The sequence below is a fragment of the Pithys albifrons genome, chromosome 5, assembly GCF_047495875.1.
Source record: "Pithys albifrons albifrons isolate INPA30051 chromosome 5, PitAlb_v1, whole genome shotgun sequence".
Taxonomy (NCBI): Eukaryota; Metazoa; Chordata; class Aves; order Passeriformes; family Thamnophilidae; genus Pithys; species Pithys albifrons.
This window is the reverse complement of record NC_092462.1, coordinates 36574504-36598271: the sequence shown is the minus strand read 5'-3', so window position 1 is coordinate 36598271 and position 23768 is coordinate 36574504. Positions and strand designations below refer to the sequence as shown.

General features: G+C 39.4%; 2 protein-coding genes across 10 annotated transcripts in view; one reads left to right on the top strand and one right to left on the bottom strand.

Annotated features, from left to right (window-relative positions):
* Positions 1-23457, bottom strand: part of CLCN3 (chloride voltage-gated channel 3) — a 68517-nt gene extending 45060 nt beyond the window's left edge. The window contains exons 1-2 of one of the 2 annotated variants that reach the window (XM_071556230.1): positions 23306-23457; positions 10487-10662 (exon numbers count right to left, since the gene is read on the bottom strand). In XM_071556230.1, the coding sequence (XP_071412331.1) occupies positions 10487-10646 (160 nt within the window). In that variant the 5' untranslated portion in view covers positions 10647-10662; positions 23306-23457. The remainder of the gene's footprint in view (positions 1-10486; positions 10663-23305) is intronic. The other variant, XM_071556232.1, reaches the window with a different exon arrangement.
* The window catches only part of NEK1 (NIMA related kinase 1), a 46274-nt gene continuing 45834 nt past the window's right edge, over positions 23329-23768 (top strand). For all 8 annotated transcript variants that reach the window (XR_011697910.1, XR_011697909.1, XM_071556229.1 and 5 more), the window contains exon 1: positions 23329-23683. The gene's annotated coding sequence lies outside the window, so the exon portion shown is untranslated. The remainder of the gene's footprint in view (positions 23684-23768) is intronic.

The window sequence follows — 23768 nt, the reverse complement described above, 5'->3', positions numbered from 1 at the left end:
CCCTTCCCCCTCCATCTCTGGACACCCTGAGCTTCAGAGAAAGAGAGAGAGAGAAGAGGGTCATGACTGCTTTGAGATATGCTGCAGACTTTCTTTCCTGGGGACCAACTTTGGCTGCAAGAAGATTTCTGGGAACTACCACCTCCCGCCCCACTCCTCAACTTCCTGCATTTCTTTCTTTGAATGGAATCTGCTCTTTCCCACAGAAAAAGTTCCATCCTGCCCCCATGTGAGTCATATTGCTGCATCTCTGCCTTGCTGGGAAAAGACCGAGATCTTACCTCATGGCAGTCCAAGGTGCGACACTGCCACCTGCTGTCCATAAACATAATTGCACCAGGAGGAAACTACTGGTTTGGTGCTGGGGAAGTTGTTTCCTCTGGTCTGTTTATAGTTATATCTAGATCTATATATATGTAGTAGTTTAGAACAGTTATCCTTATATAGATTTTCTAATTAAAGTTCTTCTAAATTTAATAAGAGGTGAAGTGGTTATTGAGGAGGAGTCCCCTCCTCTAGTCTTGATAAAAACACTTTGATTTCCTTTAAATTGGCCAACCACAAGTTCTTGAATTACACTCCTACAGTTTTCCATAACTTCCTATGGTGCTTTTATTCACTGTCCAGACACAGAAGACAGTAACTGAAGTCAAACCCAACCAGCAAACAGAATGCAGCAGGTCATATAGCCACAAGCATGTTGGGTAGTCAATTCTGAGACTGACTCCCCTCAGGGCACCTGAATCTTCACTGTGAATCAGCGAACAGGAGTAAAGGCTGCCCACTGCCATGTAAAACCTTAGGGCAGGAGAAGAAAGACACTGACTTAAAAAGGGGGAAATAATAAAGTAATGATGCAATGCTAATGCCTAAAACCAAAATTAGACTGGAAAAAAAAAAGTTTGGTCCCTAAAAACTTGTTTGACATCTTGGCCTGAAACACTGAAAGCAAGACTACTCTCTTTTCACTTCTCTCTGGGCCTGTCCATCACATTTCTTGATCTGTAAACCAATGACGCTGGAAAAAATGCTTGACATCAACAGACTACATATAGCTACAAGCTGTGAGAGGTAGGTGTTAATTTTTCTTTCTATTCTTTTTATTTTTGTCAGTTTTACATTGACATTAAAAATATCTACTTCTGCTATTAATCATGCAAGGACTCAGAAAGAAAAGCAAGCTATTTTCTGCAAATGAGTTGCTTTCTCTTATTCTTTAAGAGCCTCTTTTTCTTTTTTTTTTTTTTTTTACAGGATAGGCTTTTACTAAGAAAAAAGATCCTGCTGCATTTTCACCTTTGCATACATATGCTTTCTTCACACACTGCTAAAACTGTAGTTACAGAACATCAACAGGAAGTCTTGGCATCCTTCCCTGAAGTTCACTTCTCCCTTTTCTCAGACTAGCCAAAATTCTGCTCCTGTAATCATTCTGGTTTTCCTCGTACATAAATGCATATAAGGAAATAGGTCTTATCTGCTTTATTACCCTTTTTCTATTTTAGAGTTGTTTACTGTTGGCCACTATTTCCAACTTGCTGTTCAAAGTATGTAAAGAGATAATACTATAGTACCAACATCTATTCCTCCCTAGATATGCCACTGTCCCGGTTCTGGCCCAGATCAGCAGAGGGGGGCATGGCCAAGACATTATGTTATTCAGTACGACCTTATGCCATTGCCAGGGGCAGGGAAAAAGGACTCTGTCTCTCTGGCTTCTGAAAAGAAGGGCATTCCTTTTCAGTCAGGAAAACGTGGCCGCAGTAGGGTTGGGTTGGGCTCTGCACTGAGCATTTCTGCATGTGAATCACTGTCTTTTTGTATACTTTTCACGGAACCACAGAATATGCTGAGTTGGAAGAGGCTCATAAGGATCAAATCCAACTGCTGGCCCTGCACAGGACCATCCCCAAGAGTCACACCATGTGCCCGACAGTATCATCCAAATGCTTCTTGAACTCTATCAGGCTTGGTGCTGTGACCACTTCCTTAGGGAGCCTGTTTCAGTGCCCAACCACCCTCTGGGTGAAGAACCTCTTTCTAACATCCAACTTAAACCTCCCCTGACACAACTTCAGGCCATTCCCCAGGTCCTGTCTCTGGTCACCACAGGGAAGAGATCAGTGCCTGCCCCTCCTCTTCCCCTCACAAGGAAGTTGTAACTGCAATGAGGTCTCCCCTCAGTCTCCTCTTCTCCAGGCTGAACACAACAAGTGCCCCCAGTCACTCCTCATATGGCTTCCCCTCAAGGCCCTTCACCATCTTCCTTGACCTTCTCTGGACACCCTCTAATATGTAGTATCTTTCTTATATTGTGACACCCAAAACTGCAGACAATATTCCAGGTGAGGCTGCACCAGTGCAGAGCAGGACAATCCCTTCCTTTGACTGGCTGGTGATGCTTTGCTGGCCCTCCAGGCTGTCAAAGCACAATGCTTTTCTAATTAATACTGTTGCTGTTACTGTTTGTTTTCTTATCTCATTGGTGTTTCTGGCAAATTGCTCTTATTTCAACCCCTGTCTTTGCCTTTTGTGTCTCCATCTTCTTCTCTGTCCACCTGTGGCAGTGGGGACTGAAGATGGGGGAGGTGGGGCGAGTGAGCAGCAGTGTAGTTTGGAAAGTCTTGGTGGGAGAACTGAACTGGGGAGTAGCATTCCTAAACCATGACAGCCATATATATATGTTAAGCTTACCTTTTATCTTCAAGAATATTACACCTTCTTCATAAATAATTTGTGTGAATATAGTGCCAGCAGTAATTCTATATGTAACATAATACTATGGTTGCCAGGCATATTTGAATTTCATTAAACTATGAGCTCAGTACTTAGTAGTGGTCAAAATAAACTTGCTACTCCATTTCCATTCTCCAAATGCTGTGTGAAGTTCTGACCCCTCCCTTAAGTTACAGAAAGGGTTCAAAAAGGGGTGGTGAAGAGGATCCATAAGATGGGATAGTTGCAAGGTCCAACCAAGCAAACAAGACCATCTTCACTTGAAAAAGAGGTAACTGGGGAGGGGAAAAAATAAGTAGCAAAGGAAATGAAATTTTCACTATCTGTTCACCAATAACCGTGACAGCTCCATGCTCTCCATGTGTTAATCCCTGTTAGTTTCTACATGTGTATGGCCACTGCATGATAGGCCTTATCAGGGTATGTGCATTTTGCACAACAATCACATCATCCTAGTTTCAGGTCACCCTGCCCTAGTTTCATATCAAACCTTTTTCTATCAACAGCAGTTTCACTTCAATAAGCTAAAATGTTTTGTATCAGCAGAAAAACTTTCACAGCTGCAATTGTAAATGAAAATAAATTAAAAAAAAGAGCTTAAGGATTAATGCCATACAAGGGTGAGTGATAAGGAAGTCCATGCGAATGTGTGTGCCACTGTTAACCTAAGCAAGACTCTGGCACTTACATCTGCTTTCAGAAGTATTTATACCTGAATTAGGGTTCAAAATAAATAAAGAAAGATGGTGGTTCACATAAAATGCAGCTAAGCTATCAGAGCTTGCCAAGGGGTGATATGGGTATCAAAGAATTACTTTAGTGAGAAAAAGTCAGTTGAAGAAAAATTCATTAATAAGGACTAAAATTAAAAAACACCACTCAGATGATAGAAGTCCTCAGCTATAAAAAAAACTTGTGTACAAGTACTAGTTGTCTATATCTTACCCTGTTCTTACTCTTCCTTAAGCACTGACTTTTGACCCCTGTCAGAGACAGGATGCTGAGCTAGCTGGATTTGTGATTCGACCCAGTGCAGCTGTTCTCATGTTTCAGGGACATCACGATATCCTTTTTCAGAATAACATTTCTATTTAACCCAAGCAGAATAAAAGCTTTAATTTTAAAACACTGGTAAGCAAAAATGTTCTCAAAGGTAGAAAACAAGAATATAGCCTGACATCAGTTTGGATAAAATCCTATCTGCCTTCTTTGGCTGACGTGAGAGAACAATCAAAGCTAAAATGAATAAATTAAATTTAATAATAATAAAATGAAAGTTTGCTGTAGCAAAAATTTTCTATTTAGGAGCTGAACACTTTATGGACTTATTTTGCTGAATTATTTTATTGTATACTTCAGACTCTTTCTTCTCCATATATGCCATCACACTTCCTCTGTTTCCATTCCTTCATTTTACACTATTCATACAGTTTGCCTTGGAGAAGGACATACTTATAAGAACACTACACTGGGCTGTCAAGGCAGTAATAACTTCCTCAGCAGTATCTGTTGACAAAGCCAGGAGAGCTGCAGAATGAAACCAGTAAGATTATATAATATTAGAAAGATGGAAAGAATGGATTATTACCAATATGATTCATCTTCTTGCAGAATATTAGGTTTCTGTGCTTTGGAAGATGATGAAACCTAATTTTATAAATAAAACTTTTCCAGGAAAGACTGTTGGCAAGGTTGACTTCTAAAAGCAACAAAATTCTCCTATCCCATAAAGAGGTCCTCAAAGCAATGACCATGACATTTGTAAGAAATTGAAAAAATAAGTATTTGGTTTCAAACATTAAAGAGCACAAGAAACTAATTGATTACTAAAACTCTACATACACACTGCCATAACTTTTCATCCCTCACAAAGTCTATGTAATGCCACACCAATCCATTTACAATCTGAAGGCCCAGATTAACACTGTAACACCATTACAGGATGTTCAACTAAAACAGTATCAAGTGATTTTGCATTTGGGGCAATTACCACAATTAAAAACAAGCAAAACCATACCCCCAACATTAGAGTTCAGGAAATCCCTAGCATGATAAAAAGATACTGCCTGCAACTCACTCATTGGATGACATCGAATAACTAAAATAAAACATTTTTTCTTCTTAACATAAGAATCTTCCAGTCAATTTTGGACCTTTTTTGACAAGAATTCTGAAATCCTTGAAGAGCTTTGTTAACTAGCCCAGTTACACATGTAAACCTAATGTATAACTTCTGTTCCATACAAATGGGCAAAATCAACCTTGTGCACTACTAACAAAAAAAAGAAATCATGGTTTGATACTGTCAGATATCCTGTATTCAGCTGCATGAGCAATATGGAGTACAGACAAAATGTCTTCAGCCTAACTAGAATCCAATAGAAAAAAGTAAATTATAACCAGTAACTGACAATTTACTCTATAAACTAGCTGTGCCTCATGCTTGCCCTTGTGATCAGAGCAAGTTGTGTTATCTCATGCATCAATTTGTATGGCATCATTTGAGGGTGAATATATTCTTTACTTAGGAAGAACAACGAGCTCTTTAATGCAAATATTGCTAACTTTGAAAATAAGTTGTATGTAACTTAGGAAAGAGATATGTCGAACTATCATAATGACTGTCCAGTCAGTTTTATACCACATGGATGGAAAACAAAACCAATGCCAATGGTGCAAAATGACTTTGAAGACTCTTTTTCATATCAGCTGTGGACAACAAGAAGAATTCGTCATTGCAATTTCCACACATAAGGAATATAAGAGGAACTTAAAGGGGTTTTATGCAGGAAATAAGTTATTTTATTCTTTTCTTTCTACTCTTTCTCTTCTTTATAAAGGGCAGTAGCTAAATAGAAACAAGCATACCTGTGAAACAATATTCATTTGTTATCAGAAAAAGATAATAAAACCTTGCTTGAAGAATTCACCTCTCATGTGGTACAAATTTCTTGATTGTATAGAACCACCTGCACTTACTGAAAATTGCATTCTGTTCCTCAAATAATGCCATAACACTAGCTTACTCTACCATATTTAATGTCAGTATTTAAGGCACCAAAACTTGATTATTTGGTCTCTCTCTCTAGGCAAAGGACTCCAACTCCTGGGTAAGGATCGTTTAGGAGAGCTGTAGTGTTTTACACTATGACCTGTTGGCATATTGTTTTTTCAGAGGCACTGCTATCACTGTAAGGAGACAGTAATGGCTGTAGCAGCAGCTTTTGAATTACCAGTTTACAGGTTGTCATACTAAGGTTAAGTATTGCCAATTTTATGCTAACACCATATGCCAAATTGTAAACTGTCTCCACACTGAACTCACAATATAAGCAACTAAGCTCTTTCCACTGAAGCAGGAACCTCTATAGCTATTGAAAAGAATGCAAGCTCATTCAGGACTCACACTCCTACAGACAGATCAAAGTACCTTGAAATGTAAACACCAGTGAGATCATTTGTTTGCAAACCATTTTTACTGCAAATAATGTTTAATCATCTGATTTCAATAAGTGCCTTGAAAAAAATGCAGTTTAACAGTACAAAAATCCACCTTCTGCTAAGCTTGCCATACACTTAAACGGATGCAGTCCAGTCCTCTATTATCAAAGAAACAGCCCTCAATAGTGAGCAAAATTATGGAGATACCTCAGTTTCACTTTGCTGGTTGGCTAACCCTGAGTCACAATAGGAAAAGTCTGAACTTTTCAAGAGACTTGTTGCACCCTACAAACCCAGCCAGCAGCCAAGAACTGAGACTCTCTCAAACTTTAGATGGACAAGGCAAACCAATGCTGAAAGAAAAAGAACTGATGAGACATTTCATCTTCTCATCACGTTCCACAGTTAAAATATTAATCTAATAACATATTTCAATTCTGGAGATTTCATTTCTATTGAGAAATAATTCTTTTTTCCCTCTGGTAAATTGATAGAAAACAATGAACTATCCCAGTGTAACAGTTTTTTAAAAAGCTAAATAGAATAGCTCTGGTCCTGTAAAACTTAAACCAGTAAATATTTGCTTATATGACTTAACAATTAAAGAACTGATAGCTTTTCAGTGGTAAGTATATGTTTAAACTGACCTAGCAAGAAGCAGGGCAAACATTCTAAAAATACAACACAGGTAAGTCTTGATAAAATTGACATCCATAAATTACATATATTGCCTACACAAGCACTAATAAGACGTTCTCCCTAAAAAGGAGCAGATACTTCCATTTCAGTGTAATGTCACCGTACTTCTCATTAGACAGCAGTTTAACAAGTTTAACTAACTTCAGGACTACAGAGGGATTAGTTTTGATAAGCAACAAAAGCAGGTTTTGTTCAAAGCTGACAGGCAGCATCCCTTCTAGGCAGGGCTTTGGTACAAGCCATCCAAGCCTTGCAATTTAATTATTTAGCATGTTAAAACATACTGTGCTCAAAGAATACATAATTTCACAATACCTACTTGTTCTCCATAATACTGCCACTAAAAGTCTGACATCTATGCAAAGAAAACAGCTACTAGACAACATGACAGGCGTACAGCATAATACATATATAATTACTGTACATATCTATGTATTTAGCATATTATACTACATCACCACAATTTCTATATTCTTCTCAGATGAGACAGTAAAGGACAGGTCATGTCCCTTCAGATGGCGTTAAGAGAAACAAGACTGTTGTACAGCATTGGTTTTAAGACAATGATGAATCCCCAACATGGAATTACTCAAAAACTTTCAAATAAGAACTAAAAGGATAAATCACTATCAACTAAATGTTAAAGAAACCTAAATGTGCAGGTGATAAGACTTTCTAAACCCTGACTTCAGTTAACGTTCATTTGTTCGGTCCCATATAGTATCAAAGAATTTCTCACATAAGACAAGGGGTATATGAGGTTGGCATTCTTTCCCAATATCATCCAGTTCCACATGCTTTCAACAGAAGGCATATTCACCACTGTTTAACAGCCTCAATGGCTTTGCAAGCCTCAGTTAAATACTTAAGTATGAGTGGAAATGTGAATAGCAGTACTGTGCAGGCTTTATAGAATTGCTGTCCTGAGAGCCAAGGGACTTAGCAAGCCTACTGGAATAGGTAGACTTCTTCTCTTAACTTATTGCCCTCTGAATGAGTGGGAAAGACTACTATTACTTTAGAAATTCCATATTTTTCGCCTTTCACCTACATAATGTATGTACAGTGTTATTCCATTTTCACTAGCTAAAAAAAGGAAGAAAAATACAGACTATTTCTTAATCCTTCCTTTTCTCCTCATTGCATGTCTTAATTTTTTAACAATCTGTGATTCTATATTTTATTACATAAACTGTAAAATTATGATAAGCACTCTATTGTCCATGGCAGCTTCCCCAGATTGGATAAATTCACGTCTGTGCTCATTTGTACCAAAAGCTTACGTTCTGTAGCTTTGCAGCTTTCAATTTAACTACATTATTTCCACAATCATTTAAAGCACAGCTATATCATTGCCATTTTGTTCATGTTGCTATGGTACCAGGCTTATCAATTCTTCCAGTCCCACAGATTCAAAACACAAATCCTATTCTCCAACAGGGCTCCTGATGTTGGTGGGGTGCACAGAGTTAAACCTCACACCTCTGCATTCACATCGCACCCTGGGTGATCTTCCAGTTACCAGGATGGGCCTGCCCTTCCTCAGGAGAGGGGACAGATTCTGTACTATGAACTCATCTATACTTAGACTTAACAAAACAAAAACAGGGTTAAAGGATAAGAGTATTTAAACAATAATAATAATGATTAAACTAAGAACCCAACCAAACAGTTGATGCTAAGTGAGTTACAGAAGATTACAGAAAGGGTACACGCAAGAAGCCCTAAGTTTGTCTTGTCAAATGAGATCTATTGAATTAAAATGCAAAAGAAAAAACACTTGACACATTTGGACACCTACAGAATGAGAAACATGGATGTTCACTTCCTGCATTCAAGTTGACTTGAAATGTTTCTGGAAGTATGTTCTTACCACCACCTTAACAAGAAAGTTAACACCAGATTCTGGTCTACTAATAAGATATTTTCTATGATTTACTGTACAAAAAAGCATTTTCCATGTATAGAGACACATAAATCACCATTCACTTCAATAAAATAATAGGGATTATTACTATTGCTGCCTCTTACCAAGAGTCCAGAATTAGGGCGAGCTGATAAGCCATAAGCAAAAAAAACAATCCAGGACAGAAAATACATTCTTATTTATGTACCAATCAACATTCTAAAACTTCAGTGTTACAACGAGATAAGAGCTGCTGATATATGCAGCAATTAGCATTGATTTTGACAATGCAAACAAAACAACCACCTCATCTGTTTGGAGTCAATTTATGGATCTGATTTCACAACAAGTAAAGGGCAGATCACTGGCTCTGAAACTTTATTTCACTGCAAACTTATTTCTCCTTTATGCTTGAAGTGATGGAAATGATTTTTATGAACAATAACCAGAGTAGCTTCAGACTTTCAGCACAGGTTGTAAATATTATGTTAGACAAGCAAGGCACTTGCTTTATTGAAAGTGCCAGACACTCAGAACAAAGATATGTATTAAGAGGCCAGTTGTTCACCCAATAACTTCCTAACTTTTAAGAGTTGGACTTCAGCATGCTGCTGTTCTCCAAGTAACGTGCCACAAGGAATTTTTAGTAGATTAAAAGTGTCCTGGCTGGTGATACCTGTATTGGCATACAAGGTAAAATAACTGCACATTCAAGACATACGTAATTAGATAGAAGGAATGCAGCTGAGAAGGATGTGTATAATACTACGGCACAATTATCCAGTACAATGCCAACATCCAACTGCTAACTGTGGCAAAGGGAAAACATGTGAAGGAAGAGACACTGCAGGGAAGGAAGACAACTGAATGTTAATGGGAGACGAAAAGGTGCTAAAAAAACACCCAAAACTCGAGAGGCCAAGTTTGATTTTAAGCAAATAAGAGGAAGTGACCGGAGTATACATTTAATCAAGTTTACTATCTTACACAGAAATTACTTTCTTTCTCTCCTTCAGTTCACCTTTTTGACTGTTGCTAAAAGAATCTTAATGCTCTCACTCCATGAACTGTTTTCTTAAATTAAAGAGAGGAAGAGCTTCTCAATTCTTTCTTCTTTGTATTATTTCAGTGCTTCTATAGTGTTCACAGTAGAAAGTTTTCTTTGCAACTTTTACCTAGTCAAAAGTTGAGCTCATGTGGTGTTCTTTGTTGCTTCCAACAACACCTCTACTTAAATGGCTTTTGCCTATGTTTTACAGAACTGAAGTTGAATGAAGACCAAACAATTTATCTCCAGAAGTAATGATTAAAACAGACTGTTCATTTCTGCATCAAAGAAATACTGAAGACAATAAGACTTCCAAAATCCTGCTGCAGTGAAGAAAGACCAAGCAGCTGCAGGATAGCCATCCTTCTACTTGACATGTGTTGGAAGCATGGTAATATCTGCCTCGTATCACAAGTCGTCCCACACAATGTATTTGTGAGGCAAGCACATAAAAAAAATTCAGCTACTTTCATGTTTAAAGCATCTCTCTGAAGGACAGATTGGCTAAACAAAAAAGAATCCGGTTTGGTTATTTAAAAACAAAACAAAAATGAAAAAACAAAAAGCAACAAAACCCCACAAAACCCAACAAACACAAAAAACCCCCAAAAATAAAAATACAACTTAGAGGAAGTTTTAAGCGGAAATTAACTTACCAATTGATGCATCACCATCCAAGAGATTGTCATCTTCAGAGGTCTGAAAATCCATAATTACTCCTGCTCCATCTAAAAGCTCCTCATCGCTGCTTGCACTAGTTATGCTGTTGTAACTGTTTCGATAGTAGCCTCTATGAAACAGCTGCTCAGACTCCATTTAGCTGCTTTATAACCTATATATATATATAAAAAAGTTATTTTCTATTTGAATATTCAAAAAAGACTAAGAAGTTTATATCAAATAAAATGAGTATTTCAAGCTTTGGGGGAAATTTGTTGAGGTCACAATACTACAAGATACAATAGATAGTAGTAACACAGAACATTTTGTATATAAAACATTTTACATAAATCTTTAGTATTTTTTAATTGGATGATGCTTCCTTGGGTCACTGTACTAGTGAAATTAGAAGACAGTGCACAGCATGCACTAGCAGTCCCCAACTAATTTGATTCAAGAATTACCAGTTAAGAGAGAAAACATTAAAGCCTTATATAAATCCACAGCTTGTTCACATCTCAAATGCTTTACATAGTGCCTGCCTAAAGTCCAAAAGGATTATATAGGAGATTTGAAACAGGTTACAGAAGAGCACAATGAGGATGAAGAACTAAACAACTTGCCTTCTAAAGGGCAACAAAACGGATGAGGACTCTCAGCCTGGAAAAGGTGCAGTGTAGATGACGACAACAGATGTCAGCAAAATCACAGGTGGTGTGAAGGAAATGTCAATGAAAAAGGTGAGGTAACAAGCAGAGAAAAAAGGGCTAATCCTTCACACAGCATGTAGGGAAGTGGTGGAATTCTTTGCCACTTTGCAGAAGAATGCAATGGTTCATAAAGCAGCCAAATTCACAGAACAAGAATAACAACAAAAACCACCAAAACCCAACATCAAAAGCTTAAGGATGACACCTCTGGTGGAACTGCTGGAGTTGGAGAGCATTCTGGAGATGCACATATGCTTATTCTTTTCTTACACTCTTCCCTAGAGATCTGCAATTGGGCAAGACAGATCTGTTTGACTTTATTCATTCTTATTTCTTTAAAAAATATTTACAATTTAAAAGGTACCCTATCTTCAAACAAATTTCTTCCATTCATCTCCATTTTTTACCCAAATAAATCATATCACACTTAATAATTTAACCAGAAGCTAACACTTGAAACTGTTCAAAAAATACTAACTTTTCACACAGAGTAATTTTTGGCATTCCTCCCAAAAATGGTACCTACAAAGAACATGCCTGCCAAAAAGTCAGAACACAAACAGGCTATTTCATTATTGCGCTCACAGAAAGTTCTGTCTGCATCACTTTGTCAGTACCACTGGGGTGTTATCAGAAATGGAAGCCACACAGCACAGCTGAAATGAGAAACTGGGACTTCTTAGAAGCATTTCCACTCACTGCATCATTTGTTGCCTTTCTCCACCTGCTTCATGCACTGAAAATCATATTATAGATTCCCATCTGACAGCTGGCCTTCTGCTAAAGTAAAATCTTTATTCTATATTCATATGACTTTTCCTACATTCTGATGAAGTTTTCAAGAAGACAGAACACTCTCCTGCCTTGTTCATAGAAGTAGCACTAGAAGACAAAAAGCATGAGACACAAAAAAAACCCTGTAACATAATGTAAAGTTTTGTCTATTGTGTTCTTTTCCTATTGTAGACCTGATTTTTTTAAATTTGTTCTTCTTTTCCCCTGACTCATTTAGTAACCGTTATTACAAAGCAGAAATCACCATGAAGGAGAAAGACCATCATTCAGTGAGGACTCACAAAAAGTCGTTTGTGAATCTATCAAAACAACAGAGGCAGCAAATGTAGACCCCCAAAGTACTACCACTTTTGTGTCAAGACCCAAACTGAAAATTCAAACTTCTTCAAGAACTCCTGAATATCCTTACTATGAGTGCACCAAAGTGAGAGTATGTCTCTTGTAAACCACATGTGGAAACACAATTATCAAAAGCAATTAGTTGAGTTCGGAGGGCAATGATTCTGTAGTGTTAAGGGGCACAAACTGAGGGAGCACAAGCAGCAGGTTCTCTTATTAACCTTTTGCTGTTGTGTTCTATCCATACAGATGGCATGGCTAAAGTCTGCTTAGTCTTTTAATTACTGCACGAAGTTTGGAAGACATAGTTTTTTCATCTAATAAAGACATTTTCCTGTAATATTCTCAGCAGAAATATTTATTACAGTATAAAGGCTAGACACTGTAAATGTATATTTTAAAACAAAAGATGATTTTATTTACATTAAACTCCACAGCTTCAGTTAATTTTGCTACAAAGCTGCTGCTCAGAATGAAAGAAGTAACTCCCCACTTGGATAAACGTCACTCTAGATAAATAACAGAGCAGTGGATTGCAGACATTAAATCTTCCAACATGTGAGAAAATTATTTCAGACTGTGCTACAATCAATAAGTCAGTAAAGGAGAAACAAAACCAACAGACACTCCTGAGCCAGACCAAGCACACTGCAAGGCCCCCCCATCACCTTTCCACAAACGTGATTCCATGTGCCAACTCCTCTGGCACATACAAGCCTCCAGCTGTATGACAGGCACAACACTACAGGCCTTCCCTTCTTATTTTGCAATGCTACAGGTATCCTGCAGTAGAAGTATTGCTGCTGACAGGCCAGGTGAATGTGAAGAAGCTTTGCAGAGCACTAAAATGTTACTCCTTAAGACCATGTCAGTCACTAATTTGTCCACCACTACCTGCAGTTAATGGCAGGGAGGACAGCTCAGGTCAACGTAACAGATTTCCTTGTGTGCCTTTAAGGAAAGGGTTTGTTTAGCAAACCAGGGTAAAAGGTTAGTGATGCACTGTCTTGAGCTGTGTTAAATATTCAGGGACAACTTATGGTCATGTGCCCTGAAACACTGCTAGCACTACTCACAGAGAGTACACTCCTCCTTGGAAGAAGGTTGCTGGGAGCATCAGTAATAAAGAAAATGAAGAACTAGGAAAATTATTTCTATGGCTACAACAGCCAGAAGAGAACCAACCAGTGAGGGGACTCCCAGTGAGGGGAGAAACAACCAGTCATCTTGCCATCTTAAAACATCAGATTCATTCCACAGATTCCCTGCCCTACCCAAAGAGGCACTAAATGGGAAAAAACGGAAGTTACTCCAAAGAAATTGCAAACAGGATAAAAAGGCTGAATGCTAGTCAAATTCAACATCCTGAAAAAGCAAACAAAAGAATTCTACACCAGGTTCGCAACAAAATTTAGTTATAGTAAATATTTAAGCAATAAATCTTTTTTTCAACCTAGACTACTGTAAAAATCCAAAAGGAATTACAAGGTGCAACTGACCTGTCATGCCTCTACTCAGGTATTTCCAGAATGTCCTAACCCATCAAAATGCTTGTATAAAGCAGGTTAACAAGGAAGCCTTTGGCGCTGAAAAAAATAGACAACAAAACCCAACCAACCAAAAACCCCAAACCAAAAACCATCACCAAAAAACCCAAACCAAAGTGAAGAACAGAGAGTTAAAGCAGGATATCTTACCTGTTATGACTACAGAAGCAAAGAAAGCAATGAGTATCCAGGTATAGGAAATTGTGAAAAATCTAATTAAATACAGTGCAGGCAGGAATTAAATTGGTAAAGGAGAACTGTGGAGAAACAGCTACTTTAACAGTAGAAAAACCATGTAAGGCTGTTGCAGTTTTCTGCACAGTCTGGTACCACAGGCACTTTTCTACTTTCCAACGTCAAACATCCTGCTTATCTTCCAAGCCCTACAATTAAAAGGTCAAGCAAAAAAGCAAGTCAGCTGAGGAAACCACTTCCAGTGTAGAGACGTGTCTCTGGAAAAGACAGAGCAGGCCAGTAAGAAGTCTCATTTACAGGACATTTGTTGTCAGGTGATCCCAGCAATCAGTTAATCTCTGGAATGTGCTCTACTGTTCTGTAAAAATACTCTTCTAGATCTCAAAGGGGTGGCAGGAAAAAGAGACCATCTCAAGCTCGTTATCCCCCCAGAAAGGGGGTGGAGTGAAAACTTAAAAGTACTCTTCCAGATTACAAATTAAAAGTTAAAAACAACTAAATAACTCCCAACAACAACAAAGAATCCAACAAACACTATCAACACAAAAAACACACAAACTAATGAAAAATCACAATGATTGAACAGAGAAGCTCTTAACCAAAGAGTGAAGAACCCTGATTCATCCAAAAATCAGTGTAATATTCCATTTTCCTATTCAGTACTAACAACTAAGATCTAAAAGGCAGTAATCGGTTCCCTAACTCACACCTGCCTTCATGCAAACCCCAGTAAAGGACAGCACCTAGTAAGAAATGCTGTGCACCCATAAAGCAAAAGGAGAGGAAATTTTTAGTACAATCTTTACACATAAGACTGTACTGTACAGTTGAGAAACAGTGTGATAGGAATGGAGGAGTAATTTGCTGAAAAATTTTGAAAATAATACAGAATTTAAAATGTTTTAACTGTTAAGAACCGTCAAAAGCAATTCTTTGTTATAAAATAAGTCAGGAATTCTACATAGATCATCTTATTTGTAAGTATCCAACTACTGTATACTTTAGGAACAGATAAATAATATGACAGAAACATTTCCTAGGCATATACTTAAATTAAAATTTTAACATGTATCCCATGGATGAGGATATATGTCAGAACACTTAAGCAAAAGATAGAACCAATCAAGAACAGCTTTGATCTCTTAATTCCAAAACTCCCTCATTACATTAATTCAAAACACTGCACTATCACCTTTTTATTTTATAAATAAACCTGTCCTTTTCAATTCCAAAATTACAAAAAGTTTACAATCATTCTAAATCAAAGGCCATGTTGTTGCCACTCTTCCTCCGAGGCTCACCAGCATGAAAATTGCATTTCCATTTTCACTGCAGACTCAGCATATCTTGCCTCCATTTATTTATTTTGTTTGTGACATGGCAGGCACTCAGCAATAGGACAAGGGGGCACGAGCTCAAGCTCTGCCAGGGGAAATTTAAGTTGGATATCAGAAAAAAATTCTTTCCAGAGAGAGTAATCAGGCATTGGAATGGGCTGTCCAGAGAGGTGGTGGATTCACCATTCCTGGAGATTTTTAAACACAGATTGGACATGACGCTGAGTGCCATGATCTAGTAAATGGACTGGAGTTGGACCAAGGGTTGGACTTGATGATCTCGGAGGTCTCTTCCAACCCAATCAATTCTGTGATTCTGATTCTGTGATTTAAGCAGGATGAGAACACCACTCATCCTTCAAATTTCAGGTTTGGAAGAGAGTGAATGAATTGTGAGGAATTTCCCACTGTAATTTTTAGATGACTAGCAAATTATTTCTTTGTAAAAAGGCTCAAAAAAATCTCAGTTCTTCAAATCAAATATAGAAGTGAAGATGAGCGAAATATCAGATTTCCTGAACTTTTTCAAGTCAGCTTAGACCATAAAAATTCTTAAGGATACTGAAGAATCCAAACTGTGAAAATGGACAGAATGTATATGCAAACTTTTACAAAAATACATACACAGATCATTCTCCGTAGCACTCAAAAAGCCCCACTGGAAATGAACTGTTTTTCTTTTCCTTACTGTGAATGTGGTGAGGCACTGAAACAGATTGACCAGAGAAGCTGTGGATGCCCCATCCCTGGAAATGTCCCAGGTCAGGCTGGACGGGGCTCTGAGCAACCTGGTCTAGTGCAGGGTGTCCCTGCCCATGGCAGGTGGGCTGGAACTTGCTGGTCTTTATGATCCCTTCCAACCCAAACCTTTTTGTAATTCTGTAAATGATCTCAGGAGAGATCTTTGGTGAGAAAGGATCTTGGCCAGTTTTTAGGGCATCTTTAGAAAAATAAAGTCATGAAGGAACACTGCTGGTTAGCTGAAACTATTTGAGTTTAAAAACCAAGAAATCTATTTGAGTTTATGTAGTAGGTTCTTAAGTTCTCTTGGAATAGAAGATAACAAGTCAGTTTTCAAATATATACATATGTAAAGCTCAGTCTCATTTCCTTCACAGCTACTTCTAAAATAAAACTGACACTCAAATACTGATATTCAAATCTGAACAGATACACATAGATGAAACTACATGAAAAGATAATACTTGTAAAGCACAAAGACAGTCTTAGCTTTTATAACTGCAACAAAACCCAGTATTCACTTCAGTATTCTACTGAATCTTGCCACTCTTAGTTAAAAACTCTTAATATATAACATGACAACAGCCTGAAAAGTTTCTTCACTTTTATGATACATACCAATACAGATATCACTACTATATACCTGATCTTCACAAAAGCAGAAACTATTATAAATAATCATTTTTATAGTACTTCTTATGTCCTCAGCTTTAAAAAAGAGAAACCAATAATAAGCCAACTAAAACCTGACAGCCTAAATACATGAAGAATACTAAACTCATGCTTCTAGTCATGTGATGCCAAACATTCAGGACATTGACTTTAGTTTGTATAAATTATTCAAAATCACTGCATCTCTGCTCTCTAAGATGTCTTAGGCAGTAAGATTATGGCTACCCACAACTGTGACAGCAGAAGACTTATATCCACTGGCACAAAGATTTCAGCCTCCCTGATGGAAAAGATTGCTCCTTTCACATCCACCAAATTACTAATGGGAATACATTTTAACGGCATTCAACCCAAACTGGCTGGATTAGCTGGAAATTCCAATTTAAATTTACTAAACTAATCTCATTTACTGAAACATTAGAAAAAGCCTCTGCTATCAGAGTTGAAGAGTAGTCTCCCAGACAGATACAGTAACAAGCAGCTCCATAAGCTGCAAAGTCTTTGAGGGGTTTTCAGTTAACAGCTTAAAAATTAAGAATATAATACCTTAGCATGAATTGAACTAAACATAAAAGCAAATATTATAAAATCAAATATAACTCAAAAGACTTTAGCTTCACAGGTAAGTCCTGATCTTTAGTCGAGTTATGGTAAACAACTGTGTCCACGGTTGCTACTTTGTAGCAAGCCTGAAATACATGTAAGACACAGTATTAGCTTCTAATGGGTCACCTATAGCTGCAAATATTCAGCCCAGGAAAGAAAAGATGGAGAGTTCTCTTGGCAAAAAAAATAATCTCTGGTGTCCCCTCTGTGATCATGTTTGGGTAACACTGCAATTCGTTAGGACAACTGAAAGATACACATCCTCCTCTTTTGAAGGGCAGGAACTATAACTGCAATTTTATTGTAGACAATGTAACTTCTGTCTGTTGAGTCTTAGGTCAGGATGCTCATTTTTTCTGTTTGATGAAAAGACACTGCAACAACGTCTCTCTACAGTTTATAAAGCATTTTACTTTTCTTCAATATGGCCTTACGTTGGCAGTCATCTGAGGATTATGCAAACAATGGAGCAGAGCTTTCACACACCACCAGAATGACAAGAAGTCTTGCTACTTATACTAATTTTCTTTAACTTCTCAGAGAAATGCACTGAACAGTCCCTAGCTATGTGTACAGATTCATAATTTCAGGGTCACACATGAGTTGAGTATCTTTCAGATAATTCTGTTCAAGTTCAATATAATTCAGGATTGTCAAACTGGAATCTGAAAAGGCACCACTGTCCCCAGTTTAACTCTAAGCATCTTCTCAACAACAGCTGCTACCACAGATTTTTAAGGTCCTTGCACTGAATTTAAATTTCTTTACAGTCTCACTAAAGCCCCTGAGAGCAAGTTAAAAAGCCCTATAGAGCTCTCCACAATACAGTACCAGCACAGGACCCCTTTTGAAATCTTGTGGGGACCCCTGGTGGTTCTTGGTAGTTACTCTCGCTACTAAAGATTATCCAGCTTCAAAGCAAAGACAACACCAGCTAAAGAGGAACACATTCATTGTACTCTGGTTAGAAGTGACAAGCATTTGGTCACCAAACCCCAGAAAAGGCTGGGCACTCTTCTTGGTATGCGTAACTGTAAAATCTCACAAGATAAAAGGCCAGCGTGAATGTCTCCAAATACTGATGGCTGGATGGCCATGGGGCCAACCAAGGACTGCGGGTAATAACAGACAAGGACTGTTGGTGCTAACACACCTTGAGAAAGAACAAGATGTGGCTGGAGAATGGGGCCATGCAGAGGTAGGGCAGGACTTTTCCAGGGCAAACATCCTTGTTTCTAGTTCCTGCAGATAAGCATAACGAGCACTATGGAAGCACAGGAACGAGGGCAAGGTGTGGGCATGGACTAAAAGGCAGGATGAACACTACTGATGACTCCCAAAACCCTCTGGCTCATTTCCAGAAAGGTCTGAAAGAACAGACTGCACATGACAGCTGATTTGCACAGAAAGCAAGAAAATTGTCTTCAGGGCAGGGTAACCAATCTATAAAAAGGTACCCCCACCAAGCACAGCTGCTGCCCCCAGGACCCTGAACATCCCATCAGCTGGACTGACACTGGAACCAAGACTAATGATCTCTTTTTCTCTCCTTCTTTCTTTAATTCATTTCCTCTTTCCTTCCACCCTATCTCCTCATCCAAAACCCACTGCCATGCACTTATATAGTAGGTCAAGGACTAACATACCAACTTTCATGCCTAGTTAGAGAGGAATAAACATTGAGATTTTTGTAAATGCTGTAATGACATAAACACTTAGTGCACAGATTGTCAGGTCTCCTCAAGAGTCTTAGAAGTTTTACTGAGTAAGTTTAAAGAATATTCATATTCACATCTCAGCACAAAATAGAAGAAAACTGATAAGTCTGTGAGACTGATAATTTGAAGGGTTTACATATTCTTGGAGTTTTTAATATGAAAGTTTTCTACAAGACAAGCAGTAAAAAGTCAAATAACAGTAAAAGAAAACTTCAGTTTTCTTTCAGACAGATACTCACTTTGGAAATTTGTAGATTCACCTTTCAAAATCAGAAAATGAGCATACTGGAAGCATACAGAGAACTGCATTTTTTTGCCCCAACATACACATGACACAAATTAACAGCAGAAAACTCAAGGGAAAAGCGGCAGTAACTCATCAAAACAGATAACATATCAAAATTCAACAAATCTGGCAGAGAACACTAATTTGAAGATAAGAGTGGAAGGAACTCAAATATAAACTTATCTTTCAGGAAAAAGAGTACTTGAAACTCAACTGGCAGAATGTCAAAATATTAAGTCACCTCAGGAGCTCTATCTGGAATGCAAACAAAGTACTGAAGTGAAATGCCATTTTTATTTTCACTAGGATGTGTTTCTTCATTATACTTCATTGCAGTATGAACACACAAAATGCACATTTGAGTACTTTCTCTTTTCTGAACTTTTTAGAGAAATTCATCAAATATAACAAATAGAAGCAAAAAAATAGTAACAGCAAAGGTTATTTTTATTAAAGGGTCTGTGCTTCAGGACTCAATTTAATTCACTTTTTCCTTTACTATTCCTCCTTACCCTCCCAAAGGAAGCAGAGAGTCTACTCTTGTAACTAGAAACCCTAAAGAAAATGCTTACCAAACAAAACAGCTGAATGCCTAGAAACTTTAAGGGGAAAACAACTGGCAAGACTCTCTGGAAGTCATTAAAAAAACTGCTGGTATATCCCCTATGAAGTTATAAATTTTCCTCTTTACATTCATTTCCAAGTGTATAATATACTCAAGACTACTTACTATATAGTACAAACTAATAAGGATGTTCCAGATGTAAACAGATTTGCAATCTTTTAACAGCTTTGTCTGGAATCCTTTCTATTATGTATGACATCTAGGAATTACTTTGCCAACTCTCTTCTCCAATAATAACAGATATTATCAGATCATTAAGTATAACCACTATCTCAACAAGTTACAATTTTTAGTTTCTATCTTTTTAAAGCAAAGCACATGTCCCAGCAAACTTTCTTTTTATCTGTTTACAACCCTCTTTCCTATCAGAATCAATTTAAATGAGTATTGTTTTGTCTAGACATTATTCTCTCAGTTGATTTTATAAAGGCTTCCAAAATTCAAAAACAAGTTTCAAGTTAAACAACTATAAGAATTTGTAACTGTCAACTTTCTTCAGTTTCCAAAGCATGGCACATAAACAAGCACAAAGTACTCTGTCGCAGAGCCTCCTCATTCATGAGCACAGGTACAAAGCTGGCCTGGCACCTGAACAGCTTTAGGAACTCTGGCAACTCAGAACCAGCACTTTCGGGTTATGCCATAAGGGAACAACTGACACAAGGAGGGCAGAACTGAGAACTTGCTCTCGAAACTCACAGGCATTAAATTGAAATCTTAGTTTGGAGAAAATAAGCAGGGAGAGTATGTAAGCAGTTCCATGCACATGATCACTGCCACTGCTGACAACACTTGCACGGCAGTGGGTTACTGTTGCTGTCAAGGTGCCAAAGCAAGAAATTTAGGGACATGCAAACTAGTCCGAGAATTAGGAAATGAACTCAAACTGGCACTATCACTTCTGGCACAAATCTCTTCAGCAGCAGGGCTTCTATTCTACTTTTTTATTATAACCACGTTAAAAATATCCCTGCTGTCAAATTATTGTAAGACTTTACCCTGAGAACTTCATTTGAACAGTTACACCTATCCACATGCACATGAAGTCACTTATAAAAGGGCAGGAAAAAATCTGAATGTTCCTAGAATGCCTTTTGGCAATGGTTGTGAACTTGGAACAGTAGTCCCAGCTTTAGTGCTATACAGAAGAAATGCAACTCTGCTGTTCAAATACCAAGGTAAGACACAGACCCTGCAGCAAAGTGGAGGTGGGGAAAAAAAGCCAGTCTGTATATTCAGTGAACAGAACACATATTACACAGCTAGATCTGTATATTCATAGAATAACCAGTGCACAGGGGGTTCTTACTTGCAGGTTACTTAAACATCAGTTTGCTACAAACATTTGGTGTGGAACAGAACACAAGAGGAAGTACAACCATAGTCACAAAAAAATGCAGACAACTTTATAAAATAGAGTCACTCAAAGCAAGGCAGTCACAAAGAGCAAAGACCAACAGCTTCAAGTGTCTTTCCTAGTCGAGAATTTTGACAGGCTGGTTCTTACTACATGTCAATATTAAGAGAAAGAGAGAAGGTATTTTCCCTAGGATTACTTCAATTTGCAAGTATCACCATAGGGAGAGCAGTGGTACAGTGAACCACTCAGAGAGGTCACTGTAAAAACTTGGGCAAAGACAGCCTTGGGAATCATGCAAGAAGTAAAATATGTTTCTAGAAATACTACAATACATGTTGTTCATGGTATCTATTACTGTCAGCCAAAGAATTTTTCAGACTGACATACCAATAACAGAAGCAAACAAGAAACAAGCTCTGTTTTTTTGGATACTGCATAAATTTTATTTTCACAGGTGTTGCAGACAGATGCAGAGTCATTGTGTTTCAAGCTACCTGCAGTTTTTCCAGAGCAGAACTCCTTTCCATTTTGACAGTTTTGCAGCAAGTTTACATCTGCTTGCCAACCAAAGAGATAAGACATCAAATTTAAAGCAGTTAGTCAGTGAAAGACTTATTGTAGAAAAAATTACAGTGACAGCTGGTGAGCTCTCTTGGGCTTTGTTTATTATGCTTCACAAAGGTATGTTTCCTATAATGCACAATTTATTCTTTTATTTTACATTACAGCTTACTGAGATTTCCTTAAATAAACAGTATTGATGACTATGTGTTTTCAAATCTGTCATACCAACACATCCCTCGTTCAAATAGCTGTATCTGCAAAGAAGTATCTCTGTTGCCAAGGGATACAGAACATAAACCTTTCAGAGGTCCACCAAGAAGAAAAACATCTGAAAGCAAAAATCACCAATACCCTGATAATTTCTTTAATAAACTCCTCACCACAAACTTCAGAGGTCCCACACCCTCAAAAAAGAGGTCCAAGTTCTAACACCCAAATGATTACTATTACTGATATGGTGCCAAAAATATTTAAGTGTCTATTCTAACACAGTTTAGCACCAGAAACATTATAAATTTGGTTGTAATGCCCTATTTAGTTTAGCACTTTAAAGTGTGACACAGCAAATTCATTATGCTACACTGTTCATAGTTCACTACCAGCACACGATTTTCCACTGTCATACTCACAGCCATTCGTTTAAGGTTAGAATTGACACACACGTGTTTCACAGCCATTCCTACGTTTTTGAATAGGGAAGAATTTTGGACAAGTAGGGAAGACAATATGAAGGAATGCAGTCAATATTCAGTTTTAACCTCGCTGACCTGCGCTCCCATTTAATTAAAAGGCCCTAAAGAGAGCCCATTATCTTTCTCACTTGTGCAAGTGCGGCCGTGCTAGCCAAACCCGCAACGCAACATCAAGCGGGCGACTCAAGCCGAATAACCCTCCCAGCGCTGGTTCCGCGGGCAGGAGCACCTGGATGTCCCGGCCGCAGACCCCTCGCTCTCGGTGAGGGCAGGGGCGCTGCCCGGGCCCGTCGGGATGGGGTCACTGACACGCCGCGAACACGCGGGGCGCTGCCCGTCGGCCCGGCCTGTCGGGGGGGGCGGACGGGGAGGAGAGGAGAGGGCTCCTCGGGGACCCACCGCGTCTGTCCCTTCCCGCCCCAGCCGCGGGCCGAGGCCACCTCGCCGGCGAGGGCGCAGCAGCCGCGGGCGGGGCGGGGGCTGCGGGCTGCCCGCTCCCTCCATTCCCATTCCCATCCCCATCCCCATCCCCATCCCCATCCCCCTGCTCCTCCCGCCGACTCGGCCCCGTCGCTCCCGCGCCGTGTCCCCGCGCCGAGGGGCCCGCCCCGCCCCGCCCCGCCCGTACCTGCGCGGGCGGCGCCCCGCGCTGCTCCCCGGGGAGGCGCTGGCTCATCGTCCCCCGAGCGGCGGCGGACACGGCTCGGCCCCGGCCCCGCGGCCGCTGCGCCGCCCGCACCGCCCCCTCGGCGCGCAGGGCCGGCACTGCCAGCGCGCACGCGCCGCGCACGCGGGTCAGCGGCGCCGTCACTGCCGATTCCGCTCCGGGGCCCGGGCCCGTCCCGCTGTCCCCGCCCGGCCTGGGGCGCGGCTTCCCGGCCGCAGGGACCGCGCTCGGCTGCCCGGCTCCCCGCTGCCAGGGCGGGCTGTGGGACCGGGGTGCGGCTCGCCCGGCGGGAGGCAAGACAGCCCCGCGCTTCAGACCGGGCAGGAGGCGGTGTCCCAGGTACGGGAGGGAGGGACGTGCCGGGCACATCGCGGCGACGCTGGGCTTCGGGCCAAACCGCGCCGCCTCTGAATTCCAGAGGCAC